Source organism: Mytilus galloprovincialis, chromosome 8, assembly GCF_965363235.1.
Source record: "Mytilus galloprovincialis chromosome 8, xbMytGall1.hap1.1, whole genome shotgun sequence".
In the NCBI taxonomy this organism is placed as follows: Eukaryota; Metazoa; Mollusca; class Bivalvia; order Mytilida; family Mytilidae; genus Mytilus; species Mytilus galloprovincialis.
In genome coordinates, this window is record NC_134845.1 from 16,328,320 (window position 1) to 16,350,306 (window position 21,987).

General features: G+C 33.3%; 1 protein-coding gene and 1 pseudogene across 6 annotated transcripts in view; one reads left to right on the forward strand and one right to left on the reverse strand.

The window, feature by feature from the left end:
* LOC143085180 (protein Fe65 homolog) overlaps nucleotides 1-21,987 on the reverse strand; it is a 111,851-nt gene that overhangs the window by 66,355 nt on the left and 23,509 nt on the right. For 3 of the 6 annotated variants that reach the window (XM_076261403.1, XM_076261404.1, XM_076261405.1), the window contains one exon: nucleotides 21,784-21,865. In XM_076261403.1, the coding sequence (XP_076117518.1) occupies nucleotides 21,784-21,805 (22 nt within the window). In that variant the 5' untranslated portion in view covers nucleotides 21,806-21,865. Of the gene's footprint in view, nucleotides 1-1,667; nucleotides 1,736-15,934; nucleotides 16,049-21,783; nucleotides 21,866-21,987 lie in introns of those variants that run through there. The other 3 variants (XM_076261406.1, XM_076261401.1, XM_076261407.1) reach the window with 2 other exon arrangements.
* On the forward strand, nucleotides 17,892-18,383 carry LOC143042902 (uncharacterized; annotated as a pseudogene).

Genomic DNA, 21,987 nt, shown 5'->3' on the forward strand with positions numbered 1-21,987 from the left:
GTTAATTTGTTTTATATATTTTCATAAAGATAAACAAAACACTATATTTGACAAACCTTTTTGAACCTTTACGTTTGTACTTATTTTTTTTACTAAAATGAAGTTTCATATCATTTTAAAAACTTTATTCAATGGAAAAAAAATATGCATTTAAAGTATATGAAGAACCTTAACACAACTGACCTAATTATACGAAAAGTTGGTTAATCTTTGAGTATAAAATCACTAGCAGCTATCAGTCTCCTATAAATAGTATGGTTATGGCTTCTTTTTTAAGAATTCAAATGGCTGAGAATCTCGTAAAGTCTTTTGGTTTCCTTTGTAGTAAGAATACCTTAACATGATTTTATAAAACCAGCGTGCCTACTTGACAGGAATTATTAAATGTCTTTAAGCATCTTACCAAGTAACACAACAACTTGTTCATCCAATAAGGACGATCAAATTGTTATTAAAAAACGAAAAAAAAGCATTTTACGATTCTATCAAAAGAGGAAGCAATAGGAATTGTAAGATGTGGTAATGAGATAAGAAAAAAAGTTTTGGCAATATCTTTAACTCTCTCACACATGAATCCTAATAAATGAGGCTTGAAATAGTTTTAACACAGGATATTGCATCAATAATACAACTGTGATAGGGACATTAAATCACAGTTATGACTCAGATTCCTCAGGGAACACTCTTAAAAAAAGAGTGTTGAAAAAAGTCTTTATTCAGGACGCTGCCATTTGAATGAGATGTTACACAACTGAAGTCAAATTAATCCTTCTAGATCTTAGTTTATTGCATAGAGAGGGTTTTAATCACATAATATATTAAATGTTACGACAACATCCTGGAAATTGCAAAATCGTTGAAGCAACATGAACTGTCGATTTTTACACAGATTAGGATTCAATATCAGGGAAAACATTGATACTCATCATTAAACCAAATTAAAGGAACTAGAAACACATACTGAAAAGTTTTGCTGAACAGGCTAAATAAGCAATAATTGTACGGAAATGAACATTTAGAACCATTTAGTATGCAACAGATACAATTTACAACAATCCCACATGATTTTTTATCCTTTTCTAAGCAGAAAATTTATTCCAAACTGTTCATTTATTTGTACTTTAACAGCATTTTCAATTTTCCAGTTGAAAATGAGATTTAAAAACATAAACTTATTTCAAAACCATGTGCTGTTATAACATGTGTAATATATGCCTATTAAACAATTCCTACAATTCTCTTTCTCTAAAATGTCTTAAAATTGAACTTCCTTTTAATTATTTCTAATTCTCTCTCACTCTTGATTAGAGTATGTGACACATAGATTAAACACCCAATCTTTGTAGAGGATTGACCAGAGTTTATGTTTGGTCTTTTTATAAGATTATTGGTCCATCAATTCTAAACTTTTTTGCTGACTTTACAAAAAGTTGCAAATTAAAAACAAAATCCTTTTTAAGTGTGACAGTGTATAGGGGTACAGAGTAATGAGGGGACATAATCCAGAGCCATCCTCTCATATAAACTCCTGAAATAAATATTTTCTTCAAATATTCTTTTCCCATTAATTCAGTTCAATTAACTGAGAGAAAAAAATAGTTCATGAAAACAACTTATTCTATATATCATGTATATCTCCTGGGGAAAACAATCTTTTTTTAACTTACTGTGATCATTTCTGATATTTGCCATTCTCCTGAACTAAAGTCCTTGTGAACAGGGAATATGGTATTCTTTTGAATAATTTGTATTATGAGGACACAATTAGTATAATCTTATCTCTCTTATAACAATGGTATCATAAAAGATAAAAGTTATAAATAATAGGGATAAAACTAATATGATTATTATTGATATGTTAAACAGACTGATATTCTCATAACAAAGGTTTACTGACCAATTTGGACAAAAGACAAGAGTCAATGATTCTTTTATATTTATGGATAATAAATGTACTTTTATTGAATAAGGAAATTATGTTTGTATTACTGAAATATAAAGCAACCAGATGCTCCGCAGGGCGTAGCTTTATACGACCGCAGAGGTTGAACCCTGAACAGTTGGGGCAAGTATGGACACAACATTCAAGCTGGATTCAGCTCTAAATTTGGATTGTGATTAAATAGTTGACACAGCATAGGTTTCTGACACAGAATGAATGTGTTCTAATGAACTTAAAATTTTTGTTTTCTCTTAGAGCAATTCACTATGTTGTTGAATATTAATCCTCTCAAAAAAATGTTTGAAGAAATTTTCTTTTTTATTTATGAAATTTCAAATGAGAAAAATTGAACCCAATTTTTTTAATCACATTCCCCTTTCCCTTATTCCAAAACTAATCTCAATTAAAATTTCTAATGGAGTTTGCAACAATAACTACTCATTTAAATACATCATAAAATATTAAGATGTAAAAAAACTGCTTGTTATCACTGAATGGTAAAGATTATTTTAATTTATCAGTTGGTAGTAAAAAGTGAATACACATTGTATATTGTATATAACAAAGATTTAAGTTGATTCTGGACAAAGAAAGATAACTCCAATTAAAAAAAATCTTGCTATTGCACAATATTTTGCAATTAGATATTTCTTGCTTACTATTCTGGACAAAGAAAGATAACTCTAATTAAAAAAAAAATTGCTATTTCACAATATTGTGCAATTAGATATTTCTTGCCATTGCGCAATACTGTGCAATTGAAAAGACTTGCTATTGCACAATACTTAATATAATAATTTGGATCCTGATTTGGACCAACTTGAAAACTGGGCCCATAATAAAAAATCAAAGTACATTTTTGGATTCAGCATATCAAAGAACCCCAAGATTTCAATTTTTGTTAAAATCAGACTAAGTTTAATTTTGGACCCTTTGGACTTTAGTGTAGACCAATTTGAAAACAGGACCAACAATGAAGAATCTACATACACAGTTAGATTTGGTATATCAAAGAACCCCATTTATTCAATTTTTGATGAAATCAAACAAAGTTTAATTTTGGACCCCGATTTGGACCAACTTGAAAACTGGGCCAATAATCAAGAATCTAAGTACATTTTTAGATTCAGCATATCAAAGAACCTAACTGATTCATTTTTTGTCAAAATCAAACTAAGTTTAATTTTGGACCCTTTGGACCTTAATGTAGACCAATTTGAAAAGGGGACCAAAGGTTAAGAATCTACATACACAGTCATGACAGTTAGATTCGGCATATCAAAGAACCCCAATTATTCAATTTTGATGAAATCAAACAAAGTTTAATTTTGGACCCTTTGGGCCCCTTATTCTGTTGGGACCAAAACTCCCAAAATCAATACCAACCTTCCTTTTATGGTCATAAACCTTGTGTTTAAATTTCATAGATTTCTATTTACTTATACTAACGTTATGGTGCGAAAACCAAGAAAAATGCTTATTTGGGTCCCTTTTTGGCCCCTAATTCCTAAACTGTTGGGACCTAAACTCCCAAAATCAATACCAACCTTCCTTTTGTAGTCATTAACATTGTGTCAAAATTTCATTGATTTCTATTTACTTAAACTAAAGTTATTGTGCGAAAACCAAGAATAATGCTTATTTGGGCCCTTTTTTGGCCCCTAATTCCTAAACTGTTGAAACCAAAACTCCCAAAATCAATCCAAACCGTTCTTTTGTGGTCATAAACCTTGTGTCAAAATTTCATAGATTTCTATTAACTTAAACTAAAGTTATAGTGCGAAAACCAAGAAAATGCTTATTTGGGCCCTTTTTGGCCCCTAATTCCTAAAATGTTGGGACCAAAACTCCCAAAATCAATACCAACCTTCCTTTTGTGGTCATAAACCTTGTGTTAAAATTTCATAGATTTCCATTCACTTTTACTAAAGTTAGAGTGCGAAAACTAAAAGTATTCGGACGCAGGACGACGACGACGACGACGACGACGACGACGACGACGACGACGACGACGACGACGACGACGCCGACGCCAACGTGATAGCAATATACGACGAAAAATTTTTCAAATTTTGCGGTCGTATAAAAATATAACAAAGGGAAAGATAGACTCGATCCAGACAATCTTTTTCAGAACAAAAGAAACTATTTTTTTTAATGAGTCTTTTTTTATATTTTATATCAGATGAAATAAAAGATTATAATTATAATAGTATATTTTTGTATTTATATAGACATATTTACATAGTATGGCAAGAAGCAAAAAGTTGAATAATTCTGAACTAAAACCACATTTAAGCTTGATACAGGACTGTGTAAGATTAGAGCCCTTATTTTCACTGGAATAACAAGACATGGGCATCAGATTAAATGTGCCCATTCTAGCCAGACTTTACTGTGATTATCATGTGTACTTCCACAACAACCAAACAGACACCATACTATGGCTAGGATTTCACTGTGTGGTGGAAGAAGACTAACAAAATCATATTCAATACCCCAGCCACCCTTAGGTTTCAAGTACTTCGTGAATACCCCAGCCACCCTTAGGTTTCAAGTACTTTGTGAATACCCCAGCCACCCTTAGGTTTCAAGTACTTTGTGAATACCCCAGCCACCCTTAGGTTTCAAGTACTTTGTGAATACCCCAGCCACCCTTAGGTTTCAAGTACTTTGTGAATACCCCAGCCACCCTTAGGTTTCAAGTACTTCGTGAATACCCCAGCCACCCTTAGGTTTCAAGTACTTTGTGATTTGTGAGATTCTCATCTAATGTAATCCACCTTAGCAATCCAATTCAGGATGATATTTATTGTGAACATTCTTTGATGTTCCAAGGATCTGGGCTGAGAAATAATTTAACTGTACAACAAGTCAGTATTGCACTTTATGCAACCCAGCAAAAAAAGGCTCCACAAACAAATTTGTACATTCAAGTCATTGCATAACAACCTAAATTGCATGTTATTAAAGCTTGAACATTAACAAGTGTTTCCTAAGATATAAAATTAGAAAAAAATACTAAGTTACAGGAAGTAAGAATAATTCTGGGAATGAGACTTTACTGATTTATACCACTATCTCTGTTCACTAAATATCCAAAAGATGAAAATCATTCAGAAAACAATTAAATCAGGAAGAATTGTCGCCAATTACTGAGCAACAACATGTGTCTAATGGCTTAACGGAGGGTTTAAAGAGATAATATAAGGAAGTTATTACAAAAGAGAGCAGATGATACACTCTTTGTCCGCAGAACGGGTTAATGTCAGCTAGACCGTGTTTTGATTGTCACGTACTCTTGGCAAAATATGGCGTACCAATTCACATCATATAAGTAGTTAATCATCAATTGAAAAATGATTATAGAGATATTCTGTTACTGATCAGCTCAATTTTTTTTATTAGAAGTAAAACAAGAATGTGTCCCAAGTACATGGATGCCCATCTGCACTATCATTTTCTATGTTCAGTGGACTGGGAAAGTTGGATAAAATCTCTAATTTGGCATTAAAATTAGAAAGATCATATCATAGAGAACATGTTACTAAGTTTCAAGTTGATTGGACTTCAACTTCATCAAATACTACCTTGACCAAAAACTTTAACCAAAAACTTTAACCTTAACTTCGCATTATCATTTTCTATGTTCAAACGAACAGACGGACAAATGAACAAACAGACGGATGGATGCACAGACCAGAAAACATAATGCCCATAAATGGGGCATTATAACAAGAGCTGTCAAAATGACAGTAAACCGGATTCTTTAGCATTTATTTGTGTTCTGGCCTTTATCAATATTACAAGGACCAAAACTCCTAATAGGTAAAATTTATGATTATCAATATCAAACTTGACTTCCATGTTGTCAACAATAACAACATATAAACTAGATAGAAAATGACCCTCTAGCAGGACAAACTGTGTGCCCTTAATGCATAAAGTAAGAAAAAATTACTAAGTCCACCTACCTAGGATTTTGAAAATATCTAAAAAATGAACTTGACCTCCATTTTGTTGTCAGTAACAACATATTAAAATTTTAAAAGGATTGGTTGAACGGTTCATGAGTAAATGCACGGAGACAACATTTTTTAAACTTTCAAGAACCGTAACTCCTGAACGGTAAAAGTCAAAATCGTCATTATTGAACTTGACCTCCATTTTGTTGTCAGTAACAACATTTTAAAATTTTAAAAGGTTTGGTTGACTGGTTCATAAGTAAATGCACGGACACAACATTTTTTAAACTTTCAAGAACCGTAACTCCTGAACGGTAAAAGTAAAAATCGTCATTATTGAACTTGACCTCCGTTATGTTGTCAGTAACAACATATTAAAATTTTAAAAGGTTTGGTTGAACGGTTCATGAGTAAATGCACTGACACAACATTTTTTAAACTTTCAAGAACCGTAACTCCTGAGCGGTAAAAGTCAAAATCATCATTATTGAACTTGACCTCCATTTTGTTGTCAGTAACAACATATTAAAATTTTAAAAGGTTTGGTTGAACGCTTCATGAGTAAATGCACGGACAACATTTGGTTGCCGCCAGCACGCCTGCCCGCCCGCCTGCCTGCCCGCCGTACATCCCCAAATCAATAACCGACATTTTAGACACAAAAATCCAGTTAAAAATCATATAGAGTCTGAATATCTATTCAACAATCTATGTGGAGTCACGAACCATTGCTTTCAATTTTTTATTAATAAATGTAATTCAGGAATTTACTGTAAATTCAGTAATGGTTGAGAGAATTCATAATTGCCATTTTGAAATCACCAAACAAAATTTGAAATAACAACATATAGGTTGCACTTTGTAAATACAGCTGTTTCTCAAAACACGCCTCTTTTGGGGAGTAATTGAATATTCATAGAAAATTAATTTTGTTTACATACTGGTTCCCAGTTATGCTCCCTGTGTTCCATATCGCAGAGACAGAACTTGGGAATGTTACCAGTAATAAAAAATTCCCGAGGCACATAAGTATAACGGGAATTGATTGTCTTTTTGCGCATGTGTAATACATGTACGTGTAGGCGTAGGAATTTTTGGCGCCAAAAAATTAGGTTGTAAAGTGACTGTTTTATATAGTTAATTCTAGCCTGTACTTCGTACTGTGAACATCGTATTTTGTGAGTGCCGTTCACCGTCACGCTATGGATGACTTAGAAAATAATGTGAAGCGTATCGTTAGTGAAGAAGTAAATAGATCACAGAATGAATTTTTATCTAAGTTGGACAGTGTATTTACTACTAAATTTCAAGTTTATGACCAACAACAAAAGGAACGTTCGGACGCACAGTTCAACCGTAATCACAATGACCTGTTATCAACAGACAGTTACAAATTTCAGAGGAAAAGTTGTGAAGATCAATTTAAGTTCAACCAGAAAGTGTCTGTCGCGTTGAAAGAAGCAGAAGCTGTTATCGAGCCAAAAGACCCATCTGCTGCGAGGGCTAAACAGAAGATATCTGAAGGTATTGAACTTTTAAATTATCGCCAAAAATTAGTAAAGATGGCAGACTCTTCAGAATGTGGATGGAAATTGGTTCAGGAGTATACCGCAAATCCTTTGGCGGACGATTCAGAAGATGACAGAAAGATATTTAGAGCACAAAACAGAGCGGAAAGGAAGATCAAAGCAGACAGAGTAAAGAGGAGATCCCGCGCTGAGCCTTATGTAAAACCAGCGAGTTCCAGTGGAAGCGGAGATAGACAGACAGTATCAAGGAAGCCTGGTGTTTGTTATAATTGTTACAAGCCTGGTCATTGGCAGAATGAGTGTCCTGAAAAGAAACGACCAAAGTTAAGTAAAATTTTTGATAAATGTTGTAATTTAGCTTGGGATTTGAGTTATAAATCAAATTTTGAGTTAGAAGGGGGGAGTCGTTTATTGAATTCTGCTCACAAAGAGGTAAACGAAACAATGGTCAATTGTGTTAACGGTTCAGTCAGGTATGACGAGAGTAATGACCAGACGTCTGGTCATTTAAATTTACAGGTGAATGTTTTGTCACCAGTAGGTAAATTAAATAAGGCAATACACAAATGGAAGGAGACTGGTACAAGTGAGTACATTTTAAAAGTAATAAAGCAAGGCTATGGTATACCATTTAAAACTCTTCCAGACAGTTCTCAGAAATAATAAATCATCTTTAGATAATTCTGTTTTTGTAAATGGTGAAATTTCTAAATTATTAGATAAGAAGTGTATTTCAGAAGTACACGAAATACCGTATGTAGTAAATCCGCTAACGGTAGCATATAACAGATCAGCAAAACCTAGATTGGTTCTAGATTGCAGACATATCAATGAGTGCATACATCAGTTTAAATTTAAGTTTGAAGATGGGTCAGTTGCCAAGCAACTATTTAATAAAGAAAATTATCTGTTTCGCTTTGATTTAAAAAGTGCTTATCATCACATAGAAATATTACCAGACCACAGAAAGTATTAAGGTTTTAGTGGGCAATTTGAAGGGACAACCAGATATTATGTATTTAATGTTTTTCCTTTTGGAATTGCTAGCGCTGGTCATATATTTACCAAACTTACAAAAGAAGTTGTTAAGTACTGGAGGAGTCAAGGTTTGAGAATCATAATGTACTTAGATGATGGTTTGGGCGGAGACAGTAATTTCGATTGCGCACACCGTGTTAGCACTTTTATAAGAGAAAGTTTGACAGAGTATGGTTTTTTAATAGCAGAAGAGAAATGTATATGGTTGCCTGTACAGAATATTACTTGGATAGGGTTATTTTGGGAAATGCAATTTGGAAAATTGAGCATTACCGAGGAGAGAGTCGAAAGACTTCTTTCGGTTATTGACAAAACATTGAAAAGTGTAGGTAAAGGCAAGCTTTTGTATAATGCTAGATTTGTGGCTGGTATTGTTGGACAGATAATATCAATGATGTCTGTAATGGGAAACGTTTGTAGACTTAGAACTCGAGAATTGTACAATTGTCTTATAATGAGAGCAAGTTGGAACTCGCTTGTAGTATTGAATTCTGTAGCTATTGAAGAGCTATATTTTTGGTTTAAGAACTTAAGAAAGTTCAATAGAAAGGGTTTTAATCTGCATGAGTCAGATTTTTGTGATTTTGTGGCGTATACTGACGCATCAGATGTCGGCTTTGGGGGATATGTAGTCCCAGCTTATACAGAGTCTGTCTGTGACTCTGATTGTATTATGAAAATGACTGATTGTGGTCTAGAAGTTCCTTATAACAGTTTGATAACTGTGACTAGTAACTGGTCGGTATCTGAAAGTGTTAAAAGCTCTACATGGAGAGAGCTTGAAGCAGTAAGTAGAGTAGTTAAAAGTTCTGTTACAATGCTGAAAAATCATACAGTTCAACTGAATACTGATAATAAAAACGTTACAAGCATAATTAAGAACGGTACTAGAAAGTTAGATCTTCAAGAGATTGCTTGCGATTTAAATGAATTGTGCACAGAAAATAATATAAGTATTAAGACACAATTGGTTCCTCGGGAACAGAACACAATAGCTGATAATTTAAGTAGATATTCAGATTGTGATGATTGGGGAATTCATTTTGAGGTGTTTGACATGCTTGATGAGATTTGGGGAAAACATTCTATAGATAGATTTGCTACTGATTATAACAGCAAGTGTTTTAGGTTTAATTCAAAATGTTGGTGCAAAGGTACTGAAGCTATTGACGCTTTCACGCAAAATTGACAAGGAGAAAATAACTGGTTGGCGCCACCGCCAAATTTGATAGCCAAGGTCATTAGAAAAGTATGCAACGATAGCGCAGACAGTACTCTTGTTGTTCCATTTTGGAAATCAGCTCCATTCTGGGCATTATTACACAATTCGAATTGCACTTTTGTTGAGAGTAAAATGCGGCTTACAAATAAAAATTTAATTGTAAGAGGTAGAGGTAATAATGGTATTTTTGGAGTAAATCCTTCGAATTTTGCAATGATTGCTTTTAAAATCAGATTTTGATTGTAGTATTTCTTTTGCACAGGAATAAAGCAAGAACAGTTTGTACGTGACGCCGTGGTACATAGTGGAATTGATGAAACTCACCCTTTTTACAGTTCGGTTGCCAGCTTATCTACACATTTATTGGGATCAAGAAGTGACAGTACTGTGAAAAAATATTACTATGGTTTTTTAAAGTGGGAAAATTTGTTAGTAAACATTGTTTAATTTCAATGCCTGCCTCGTCTATACATATTGCTTTATATTTGTCTAATTTGTTAGATTCCGGATCAACGTACAGTACGGTATCATCTGCTGTTTATTCAATTAAATGGGCACATGAAATGTGTGGTCAAATTGACCCTACAAATAACTCTTTTGTTGAAAGTTTAGTTGAATCAGCTAAAAGAACTGCTAAACCTGTTGTTAATAAGAAAGACCCAGTCACTACTGATATCTTAATTCGGTTATGTTCTGTGTTTCATTTTTCTACAGATTTACTGGTAGTTAGGGATCTTTTGATGACTTTGTTAGGTTTCAGTGTTTTTTTACGTTTTAATGAGTTAAGTCAGCTTAGATGTAACGATTTTTTCGTAAAAGAAGAGCATTTAGTTATTAAGATTAGGCGAAGTAAGACTGATCAGTACAGATCAGGTGATGAAATTTTAATTTGTAAAGGTCATACTTTGGCTTGTCCTTATGCTATGTTTTTTAGATATGTCAGTTTAGCCGAATTAGTTTTGGATAGTGATATGTTTTTATTTCGACCTTTGTACAGAAGTAAGAAAAAATGTGCATTAATTAGTATTAACAAACCTATTAGTTACACTACTACTAGGGAGTGTGTTATTAAGAGATTAAGACTAGTTGCACCTGAATTGAATCTTGGGTTGCATTCGCTTAGGTCTGGTGGTGCCACTATGGCGGCAAACTCAGGTGTCAATGAAAGGTGTTGGAAGCGCCATGGTAGATGGAAAGTGATTCAAGCAAAGACGGCTACGTAGCCGACTCTGTAGAAAGTAGGTTAGCCGTATCTAAAACTTTAGGCTTGTAGTATATTTATTTTCTTATTTTTCTATCTTTGTTGCTCTATGCAGTACTCGAGCTAGTCAACAACATAAGTTTGTGTTGTGTTTTTCTTTAAATAGTTTAGATGTATTAAGTGGAAAGAAGACTAAAAAATTCCCGAGGCACATAAGTATAACGGGAATTGATTGTCTTTTTGCGCATGTGTAATACATGTACGTGTAGGCGTAGGAATTTTTGGCGCCAAAAAATTAGGTTGTAAAGTGACTGTTTTATATAGTTAATTCTAGCCTGTACTTCGTACTGTGAACATCGTATTTTTAAGGGTTTTTTAAGGAAAAAAGATTTGCATAATTTTGAATTTGATAAATATATTGATTTTTATGTAGGTTGATTGGCTATACAAACGTAATCGTATTTAGACTTTTGTACCAAAACGTTTCATAGCCCTTGAGTCCTAATGACTCGCTTTCTTTTCTATTTCGATATTTACAAACAAAATTATGTTTTTCTTTTTCTCATTTGATAAGTGAGGTCCAACACTTAGAGTTTCGTTGGCATGGACAAAAGGACACAGGTTTCCTAAAAGGGTTTTTCCTGGGCGGCCACGAAACATTCATTTATTCAGTTATTCTAATACAAAAGGTCAACATTGATGAGTATATATTTTTGTTGAACAATGATGTTATTGTTTTCACATTGTATAGTGTATAATATGTTTATATTGATCATTTGTCTTATTAAATCGGCAGCTCACAATATGCAGTACTCGAGCTAGTCAACAACATAAGTTTGTGTTGTGTTTTTCTTTAAATAGTTTAGATGTATTAAGTGGAAAGAAGACATAAACATGTGCATATTGCTTACATTGAAATCTGTGGTAACCTTTCATTCGAGGTAGGGGTAGTTACGAAAATTAGTGTAAGTTTAAACTCTGAGAAGTTCAGGGCATATAAACGTTGAAAATATGCCGCACAGCCCTATATTTTGACCTTTAAAAAAAATTGTGGTGCATATGAACTTTCAATTCTAGGATAAGATTTTTTTCAAAACTTCATAGTAAAAGCGGTACAGTTTTAGCCGTAAAAGGAGTTCCTATGGGAAATTGCATTGTCAATATTTACAGAAATGCAACCTATAGTAATGGTGATTTTAGAAAAACCTGCATACACATATATGTATCAAGATTTCAGAAATCTTCTTGCAATACCCTTCCAGTCCTATTATTCATATTAATGAAAACCTCACAATATTTTTTTAAATTTTTAAAGTATGTTCTAAAATCAATCTCAATTAATGTTTTACTGAAAAGGGAAACAACTCATGCTTTTATCAATACAACGTGACAGAAAATTCTGCTAAGTATATATGCTCAATTCCCTAAAGGTTATCTTTCCTAATTAGTTCCATCAATAACATGATTTCTAGAGAAACAGACCCGAATCAAATGACAGATCTCGATTACAATAAAATACCACAAGGAGACCAGAAGATGAAACTCAATAACCACTTCTTAGAAAGCAATGATGCAAAAATCATTATTCTTCTTTTGATGGTTTGTATCTAATATATAAGTTTTAATGCTCTTTCATCAGAGGACTGATAGAGAATTTCACTTGATCATTCTTGACAAGGACATGGTTATAATGAATATAACTACAGATAAATCTCAGGCTTGTTACATTTGTTTGTTATACTGGTGATCAAATATTCTTCAAAATATCAAACTATCAAATTGTTCAACCATTGAAGTCAAACATTCATTTTAAAGAATATTATTTCCAACAATGTGTTCAAATGTTGACAGAAATAGAAATAGGTGAAATTTGAGTAAAGGTCAAGAAATTTTTAATTCATTATTTTTAATTGGTACTTGATCTGATTTGAAAAGACATGAAAAAAGAGTAAGGGGGTAAAACTAGATCCCTATAACAAATTCCCTAATTGCAAGACTTTTAGAAAGTCAGACAAACTGAGAGATACATTTATGTTTTATTTACTTTGTACTTAAAGATACGGCTTGCAATCAAGTCTGTTTTCCACTTTCAAATTACATTAAGAAGGAATAAACATATATTGTCACATTTGTCTGCAATCTACCAAACTTAGTAATTCAATTTACACTTTTTTACGTAGATTCATGACAGTCAATTACCCAATGTATACAATGTCCATTTACCAAGAATGGCCACGTAGTCTATTTACCTCACAAATAAATTCTCATTTGTATGATCAATTTACATCATTTTATTAAATTTGTGTTTCCATAGCAACATACAGGAAACTCATAATTTTTACCAAAAGAGACGACACATTTCTGAAGACCATTATTTGCATCTATCTGCCCTAGAATGCAAATATGATTTCTAAACCAATATTTAGAGACAAGGTTCTCTTCCGTTGCATTATATGGACTATAAAATTACAGCATCGTACAGTAATTGCATTTCACAGAAAGTATCTGAAGCATTCCTAAGAGCTTTCTACGATAAAATTGAAGGAGATTAAGCCAGGGTAAATGTTTCACAATTCATTACCATATTAGATTCCACAGAAACTTATCGTAACAGAAAATACAAAAATAGTGTGAAAGGTTCTATTGAAAAGATTTCAATATTACCGAAATAAATCTTTTGTTACATAACTCTTAAATTCCTTCACTTTGAAAATTTACATTTTGAGAGGCAATAAAGGGGAGTAAAGTTTTTAATTTCAAATTCTTCATTAGATACTGCAAAAAGATTTGTAAGGTGATTTATTGGCCATGAAGTAAAATAGGATAATAAATTATGGCTAAAATCAAATGTTCCTCCACCTCTCCACTCATTGGTAGGAGGGTGCATGCAGAGGGGTGACTGTTCTGGTGCAGGCAGGGAGAGGTATTGATATAGTTCATATACTGTAAAATTATAGCAAAGTGTAAGATATTAACAAATTTGGTTTGTATAAAAATATGAATAGCTGAAATATGATATCATGTTACATTTAACAGTACAACAGATTTCTGTCTTTTTTCTTTTTGTTCCCACAATAATAAATTGTAGATAAATACAAGGATATGTTGATCTCCTTAGCTCATCACTCCTATAAGGCTTCAATATACTAGCTAATGTTCTTTGGCTGGTAATAAAATGTAGGTTATCAAATAGTTATACTACATTGTAATGTACTTCCTTGAGAAAAAGAGTTAGCTAAGGTTACTCATGTTGACAGGAGAAAACTGAAGACCAAGAAATGTAAGCAATGAGCTCTTTACATACTATACCACTTCCCAATTCACAACCAAAAATAATATAACCCCAGATTAGGTCAAATTTTTAAAGTCCTATTTAAGCAAACTAACATTACCATAAGGTGAGTCTTTCAAGAGAAATAAAGAAGAAATCAATCTATGTAACAGTTTATGTTACAAAGGGAGGCAATTATGAATGGCATACTTCAATTCAAATACAACTACCGAAAGAACACGATTACACGTCTGCAATTCTTCAATGAAAAACTCAATTATATAGATTACCTACATATACCTTCTTATTACATAAATGATACCAACCACACATGTAAGATATGTAAGACATTGCATGACTACATGTATGTAAGCTGTTTATGGATATATTAACAGTTCCTGAGTACTAGTGTTACTCCCTAACCATCATTATCTTCAAACTTGGTGTCCATTGAGCATATTAAGGACAAATTAATATGATGGCCATAGGCAGATCTAGGGGGCCTGGGACCCCTTTCATGGAAAAAAATTTGGTTGATTAAATAAGAAATCACTGAAGCATGACAGGAAAAGTTCTGGATGGCTGACAGTCATTAAGCTCATATCATATAATGTTCCCACAACAGGTCAACTTTATGTTCAAAGAAAGATGCAAACAAATTTTTCACTTTGTCTCAAAACTCAGATTTTAAAAGATGTACATTGAAATGATGGAATCAACATTAGTCCCATAAAACGTTTGCAGTGTTAATGACACTACTGCAATATGTTCATGCCTATTGCAAGTACTTGTTATGCGTTTACTTTTCTGCATTGGCTAGAGGTATAGGGGAGGGTTGAGATCTCACAAACATGTTTAACCCCGCCACATTTTTGTGCCTGTCCCAAGTCAGGAGCCTCTGGCCTTTGTTAGTCTTGTATTATTCTAACTTTTAGTTTCTTGTGTACAATTTGGAGTTTAGCATGGCGTTCATTATCACTGAACCAGTATATATTTGTTTCGGGCCAGCTGAAGGACGCCTCCGGGTGTGGGAATTTCTCGTTGCATTAAAGACCTGTTGGTGACCTTCTGCTGTTGTCTGCTCTATGGTCGGGGTGTTGTCTCTTTGGCACATTCCCCATTTCCATTCTCAATTTTAATTTTACTGATTCTGGTGTTTGAAGCTCTACTTTTGTAAAGATGACTGGTTGGAAAAACTATTTCCCTAATCAGCATCTTCAACACAAAATTGACAATAAATCTGCTAGTTGACCTAAAAATAATTTTTCCTGTGAATAATCTGTGATATTTTCAACCAGTATTTTAAATGTAGTAGTCAGATGCAATGATCTTGTTGCTTTGTTGTTATTCTAAGAACTTTTGGCAAGGTCTGTTAACAACACAGCATTTGAGATAAATCTAATACACAATTCTTCATGTAGTATACTTTTCTCTTGGTTCCATTTTAACACGAAGACCATGGAGTAAATGCTCACTTTTAAATCAAGCCTTGAATGTGGATTGACTGACAATCCCTGGTTTGTTTTATAGGATATGTATCCATGTCATGTCTAGGAGTTTTTATGCTGGTGTTTAGTAAGTTTAATGCATAAAAATGCAATGATAATAAGTACTTAGCATTAAATGACACAAACACATTTGTCTCTTGAATGTAATTACAATGTAAGGATATAAAAGTAGTAATTTTTAAAGAAAATTGTTCTAAAAAAGTAGTCATTGAAATAAGTTGACATAGTTTACGTTTGTTAAGTTCTGACGGTACCTACAATTAAATTCCTAGAGAATGATAATCCAGGTTTATGAATGCTTTGTGACAAGTGAGTGTCTGTACTCAGTTATTTCAGTCAATTCTGAAACCTTTTAACAATCTGTCTGGCATGATTCATGTTAAAGGAAGGTAAAATCAATACAGTTAGTAATAATAAAATTCTTACTTAAAGGGAGACAAATCACTTTTCTAATGCAATATTTCAGATTAAGTTATCCCCCTTTCACTGAACAGAACAGACATTTAGGAAGTCAAACGAGTATATCCTGCCTCTATATTTCCCTTAAAACAATTACTGTCAAATAATACATAATTTGTAGTTATTTGTCAGAAGTATATAAGGAACATAGATAATGGAAGAATAATCTGCATCCAATACCTTAACTCTCCCATAACAGTAATACTTCACTCAAGCATTCAATACCTTAACTTTCCCATAACAGTAATACTTCACTCAAGCATCCAATACCTTAACTTTCCCATAACAGTAATACTTCACTCAAGCATCCAATACCTTAACTTTCCCATAACAGTAATACTTCACTCAAGCATCCAATACCTTAACTCTCCCATAACAGTAATACTTCACTCAAGCATCCAATACCTTAACTTTCCCATAACAGTAATACTTCACTCAAGCATCCAATACCTTAACTTTCCAATAACAGTAATACTTCACTCAAGCATCCAATACCTTAACTCTCCAATAACAGTAATACTTCACTCAAGCATCCAATACCTTAACTTTCCCATAACAGTAATACTTCACTCAAGCATCCAATACCTTAACTTTCCCATAACAGTAATACTTCACTCAAGCATCCAATACCTTAACTCTCCCATAACAGTAATACTTCACTCAAGCATCCAATACCTTAACTTTCCCATAACAGTAATACTTCACTCAAGCATCCAATACCTTAACTTTCCAATAACAGTAATACTTCACTCAAGCATCCAATACCTTAACTTTCCCATAACAGTAATACTTCACTCAAGCATCCAATACCTTAACTCTCCCATAACAGTAATACTTCACTCAAGCATCCAATACCTTAACTCTCCCATAACAGTAATACTTCACTCAAGCATCCAATACCTTAACTCTCCCATAACAGTAATACTTCACTCAAGCATCCAATACCTTAACTCTCCCATAACAGTAATACTTCACTCAAGCATCCAATACCTTAACTCTCCCATAACAGTAATACTTCACTCAAGCATCCAATACCTTAACTTTCCCATAACAGTAATACTTCACTCAAGCATCCAATACCTTAACTTTCCCATAACAGTAATACTTCACTCAAGCATCCAATACCTTAACTCTCCAATAACAGTAATACTTCACTCAAGCATCCAATACCTTAACTTTCCAATAACAGTAATACTTCACTCAAGCATCCAATACCTTAACTCTCCAATAACAGTAATACTTCACTCAAGCATCCAATACCTTAACTTTCCCATAACAGTAATACTTCACTCAAGCATCCAATACCTTAACTTTCCCATAACAGTAATACTTCACTCAAGCATCCAATACCTTAACTCTCCCATAACAGTAATACTTCACTCCAATACCTTAACTTTCCCATAACAGTAATACTTCACTCAAGCATCCAATACCTTAACTCTCCCATAACAGTAATACTTCACTCAAGCATCCAATACCTTAACTCTCCCATAACAGTAATACTTCACTCAAGCATCCAATACCTTAACTTTCCCATAACAGTAATACTTCACTCAAGCATCCAATACCTTAACTCTCCCATAACAGTAATACTTCACTCAAGCATCCAATACCTTAACTTTCCAATAACAGTAATACTTCACTCAAGCATCCAATACCTTAACTTTCCCATAACAGTAATACTTCACTCAAGCATCCAATACCTTAACTTTCCCATAACAGTAATACTTCACTCAAGCATCCAATACCTTAACTTTCCCATAACAGTAATACTTCACTCAAGCATCCAATACCTTAACTTTCCCATAACAGTAATACTTCACTCAAGCATCCAATACCTTAACTTTCCCATAACAGTAATACTTCACTCAAGCATCCAATACCTTAACTTTCCCATAACAGTAATACTTCACTCAAGCATCCAATACCTTAACTCTCCCATAACAGTAATACTTCACTCAAGCATCCAATACCTTAACTCTCCCATAACAGTAATACTTCACTCAAGCATCCAATACCTTAACTTTCCCATAACAGTAATACTTCACTCAAGCATCCAGTACCTTAACTCTCCCATAACAGTAATACTTCACTCAAGCATCCAGTACCTTAACTCTCCAATAACAGTAATACTTCACTCAAGCATCCAATACCTTAACTCTCCCATAACAGTAATACTTCACTCAAGCATCCAATACCTTAACTCTCCCATAACAGTAATACTTCACTCAAGCATCCAATACCTTAACTTTCCAATAACAGTAATACTTCACTCAAGCATCCAATACCTTAACTTTCCAATAACAGTAATACTTCACTCAAGCATCCAATACCTTAACTTTCCCATAACAGTAATACTTCACTCAAGCATCCAATACCTTAACTTTCCCATAACAGTAATACTTCACTCAAGCATCCAATACCTTAACTCTCCCATAACAGTAATACTTCACTCAAGCATCCAATACCTTAACTTTCCCATAACAGTAATACTTCACTCAAGCATTCAATACCTTAACTCTCCCATAACAGTAATACTTCACTCAAGCATCCAATACCTTAACTTTCCCATAACAGTAATACTTCACTCAAGCATCCAATACCTTAACTCTCCCATAACAGTAATACTTCACTCAAGCATCCAATACCTTAACTCTCCCATAACAGTAATACTTCACTCAAGCATCCAATACCTTAACTTTCCCATAACAGTAATACTTCACTCAAGCATCCAATACCTTAACTTTCCCATAACAGTAATACTTCACTCAAGCATCCAATACCTTAACTCTCCCATAACAGTAATACTTCACTCAAGCATCCAATACCTTAACTCTCCCATAACAGTAATACTTCACTCAAGCATCCAATACCTTAACTCTCCCATAACAGTAATACTTCACTCAAGCATCCAATACCTTAACTCTCCCATAACAGTAATACTTCACTCAAGCATCCAATACCTTAACTCTCCCATAACAGTAATACTTCACTCAAGCATCCAATACCTTAACTCTCCCATAACAGTAATACTTCACTCAAGCATCCAATACCTTAACTCTCCCATAACAGTAATACTTCACTCAAGCATCCAATACCTTAACTCTCCCATAACAGTAATACTTCACTCAAGCATCCAATACCTTAACTCTCCCATAACAGTAATACTTCACTCAAGCATCCAATACCTTAACTCTCCCATAACAGTAATACTTCACTCAAGCATCCAATACCTTAACTCTCCCATAACAGTAATACTTCACTCAAGCATCCAATACCTTAACTCTCCCATAACAGTAATACTTCACTCAAGCATCCAATACCTTAACTCTCCCATAACAGTAATACTTCACTCAAGCATCCAATACCTTAACTTTCCCATAACAGTAATACTTCACTCAAGCATCCAATACCTTAACTTTCCCATAACAGTAATACTTCACTCAAGCATCCAATACCTTAACTTTCCCATAACAGTAATACTTCACTGAAGCATCCAATACCTTAACTTTCCAATAACAGTAATACTTCACTCAAGCATCCAATACCTTAACTTTCCCATAACAGTAATACTTCACTCAAGCATCCAATACCTTAACTCTCCCATAACAGTAATACTTCACTCAAGCACCTCTGTTTTGAAGTTATATTGATTAAAATACAGCATCATTTACATGGCTTTGTTTACAAACACTGTAGATTTGCACTAATTAAGTCTTACACGGTCAACATTAATTTTCAATACTGTAGCAAATTAAGTGCATTCAGGATTAATTTTTTTCCCTTCTTTAAACCCAGTTTTGATCCATCTACAAAAATATTTATAACAAACATTTTCCATCAATCTAAGAAAAACAGAAACTTCAGTGTTATCCAGAAAGCTCTCCCCAAATGGGCAGTCCTTAATTAAACATATGTATTCACTGAATTAACACTATAACACTTATCTAGCAATGATCGCTCACCCATGAAATGAATCAAACCATCCTTTAATTAAGTCTATAATTTAAAAAGTTCATCTGGGGTTAATTTAAATTGTATTGCAACTCTGTGTCACATAAAACACTTCAATCTTAAATTTGAAACCTAAATGAAGAATCAGAGCAAGTAAGCAGTGGACAGACACCTAGAAATTAAAACCCTATAATTCCCTAAATAAATGTTACTGGAATGTAAATGCTAGTGTTAGAAATGTTAATCACTAGTACACAGAATAGATTTTGATAGTCTCTGAAATATTCCACTACTCTATTACTAACTCCCCAAAATAGCAACTTACCAATCTAGCAATGTTGTTTCCTTGTTTGAGACTCAGGGTGAATTACCTCCCTTTGAACATGAATACAGAAAATCAATGCATCAGTTCAATAATATAGGGATGTATAATGAAAGTGAAACAAGATAAAGGTGGAGAATATTTCACAGGTACTCTCAGCAGACAGAGTTGTTGAACAATTTCCATCAAAACATTTTTAATCGTTATTTCATCACATTACGTAATTTGCAACTCCCACAACAGTATTGATGTACATCAATGTTTTGGACTAATTATGACATTCATGTATTGTTTATACCTATATGATAATGTATACACATCATTATAATAACAGTGAATTTTATATTAAATATTTATCAAATAAATGAAATTAATTATTAAAATTGTATATTTTATCATACGTGAGGATACATTCTAATTGATTTAAATAATTTTAAATCCTTTTCAGCTTTTTGATTTGTAAGAAAATATAAGTATTGGTGTAGCATTTAAAATGTTTCTGTCATAACAATTTGATACGACTACTCTATGAGCTTTAATTTAAGCTTATCTATTTAAAAGCGTGTTGCCAAATTGGCAAATTAGCCTTAAAACTCATACAAGTTCACTAAATCAACAAGCATTTACTATAAAAAAAAACATATATATTACTTGTAAAAGTAATAAATAATCTCTTTAACGATTTCTAGTTAACAAACTATACATATTTACATGGTGAAAATAAACGATAACAAGAGTTCAAGATTCATGGTTTAGGTTCCAAACATGGCACATGTTTGTATATATATATATTTGTGTTTACACGATGTCACCATGACAACTTTGTGATGATGCTATATGATGACTTACCTTTTTTCTGTTATTCGCCAACTGGTTTCCTAAACTAATTTATATATTGAAGGATACAAAGAAGGCAGATTTCTAGTGTCAGCCTTTAATTAAATCGGTCTTACTGTGATATAGGGCCAATAAATCTCAGAAGCCTCCAGCAAACTGAAAATTAATCTGTTCAAAGCATTGAGAAATTCTAGAACAAACCTTGGTAAGCCAGAGGGCTGTCTAAACTAAAATCGTATATAAGGATATCTAAATGCATAGATTTTTGTAAGATGACCTGTGTAAAGCAATTACATGTCTTACAATGTATCAGAACAAAATCTTCTGTAACAAAGGGATTTTAATCAGACAGGGGCACATGGTACCCCTATGAAATTAAGCCCTACTAAGAAAACCTTGATACAGGCTATCCTACATCAGCGTTTTTTGGACTCTGAATGTATGTTGTCTCATTGGCAATTATTTTCATATAGCTGTTGGTGTGCAGGTACTAATTTTCACCTGTCAAAAAATGATATACAACACAGAGACTTACTATCAATGGGTGACTGTGCCATGGTACTTTGTAATAGGTGGTCTGTTAATCTTCTCAAATTGTGAATCTATTAAGACATCATCTGAAACATTAAATGATAAAATTTACATAAGAAGTCATAAAGTTTGAAGAATTGTCCCGTCAAAATAGTTTTATTCAAATTGTTTGATCTCTGTTCCTGTATAACGATTAGTTATTGTTATG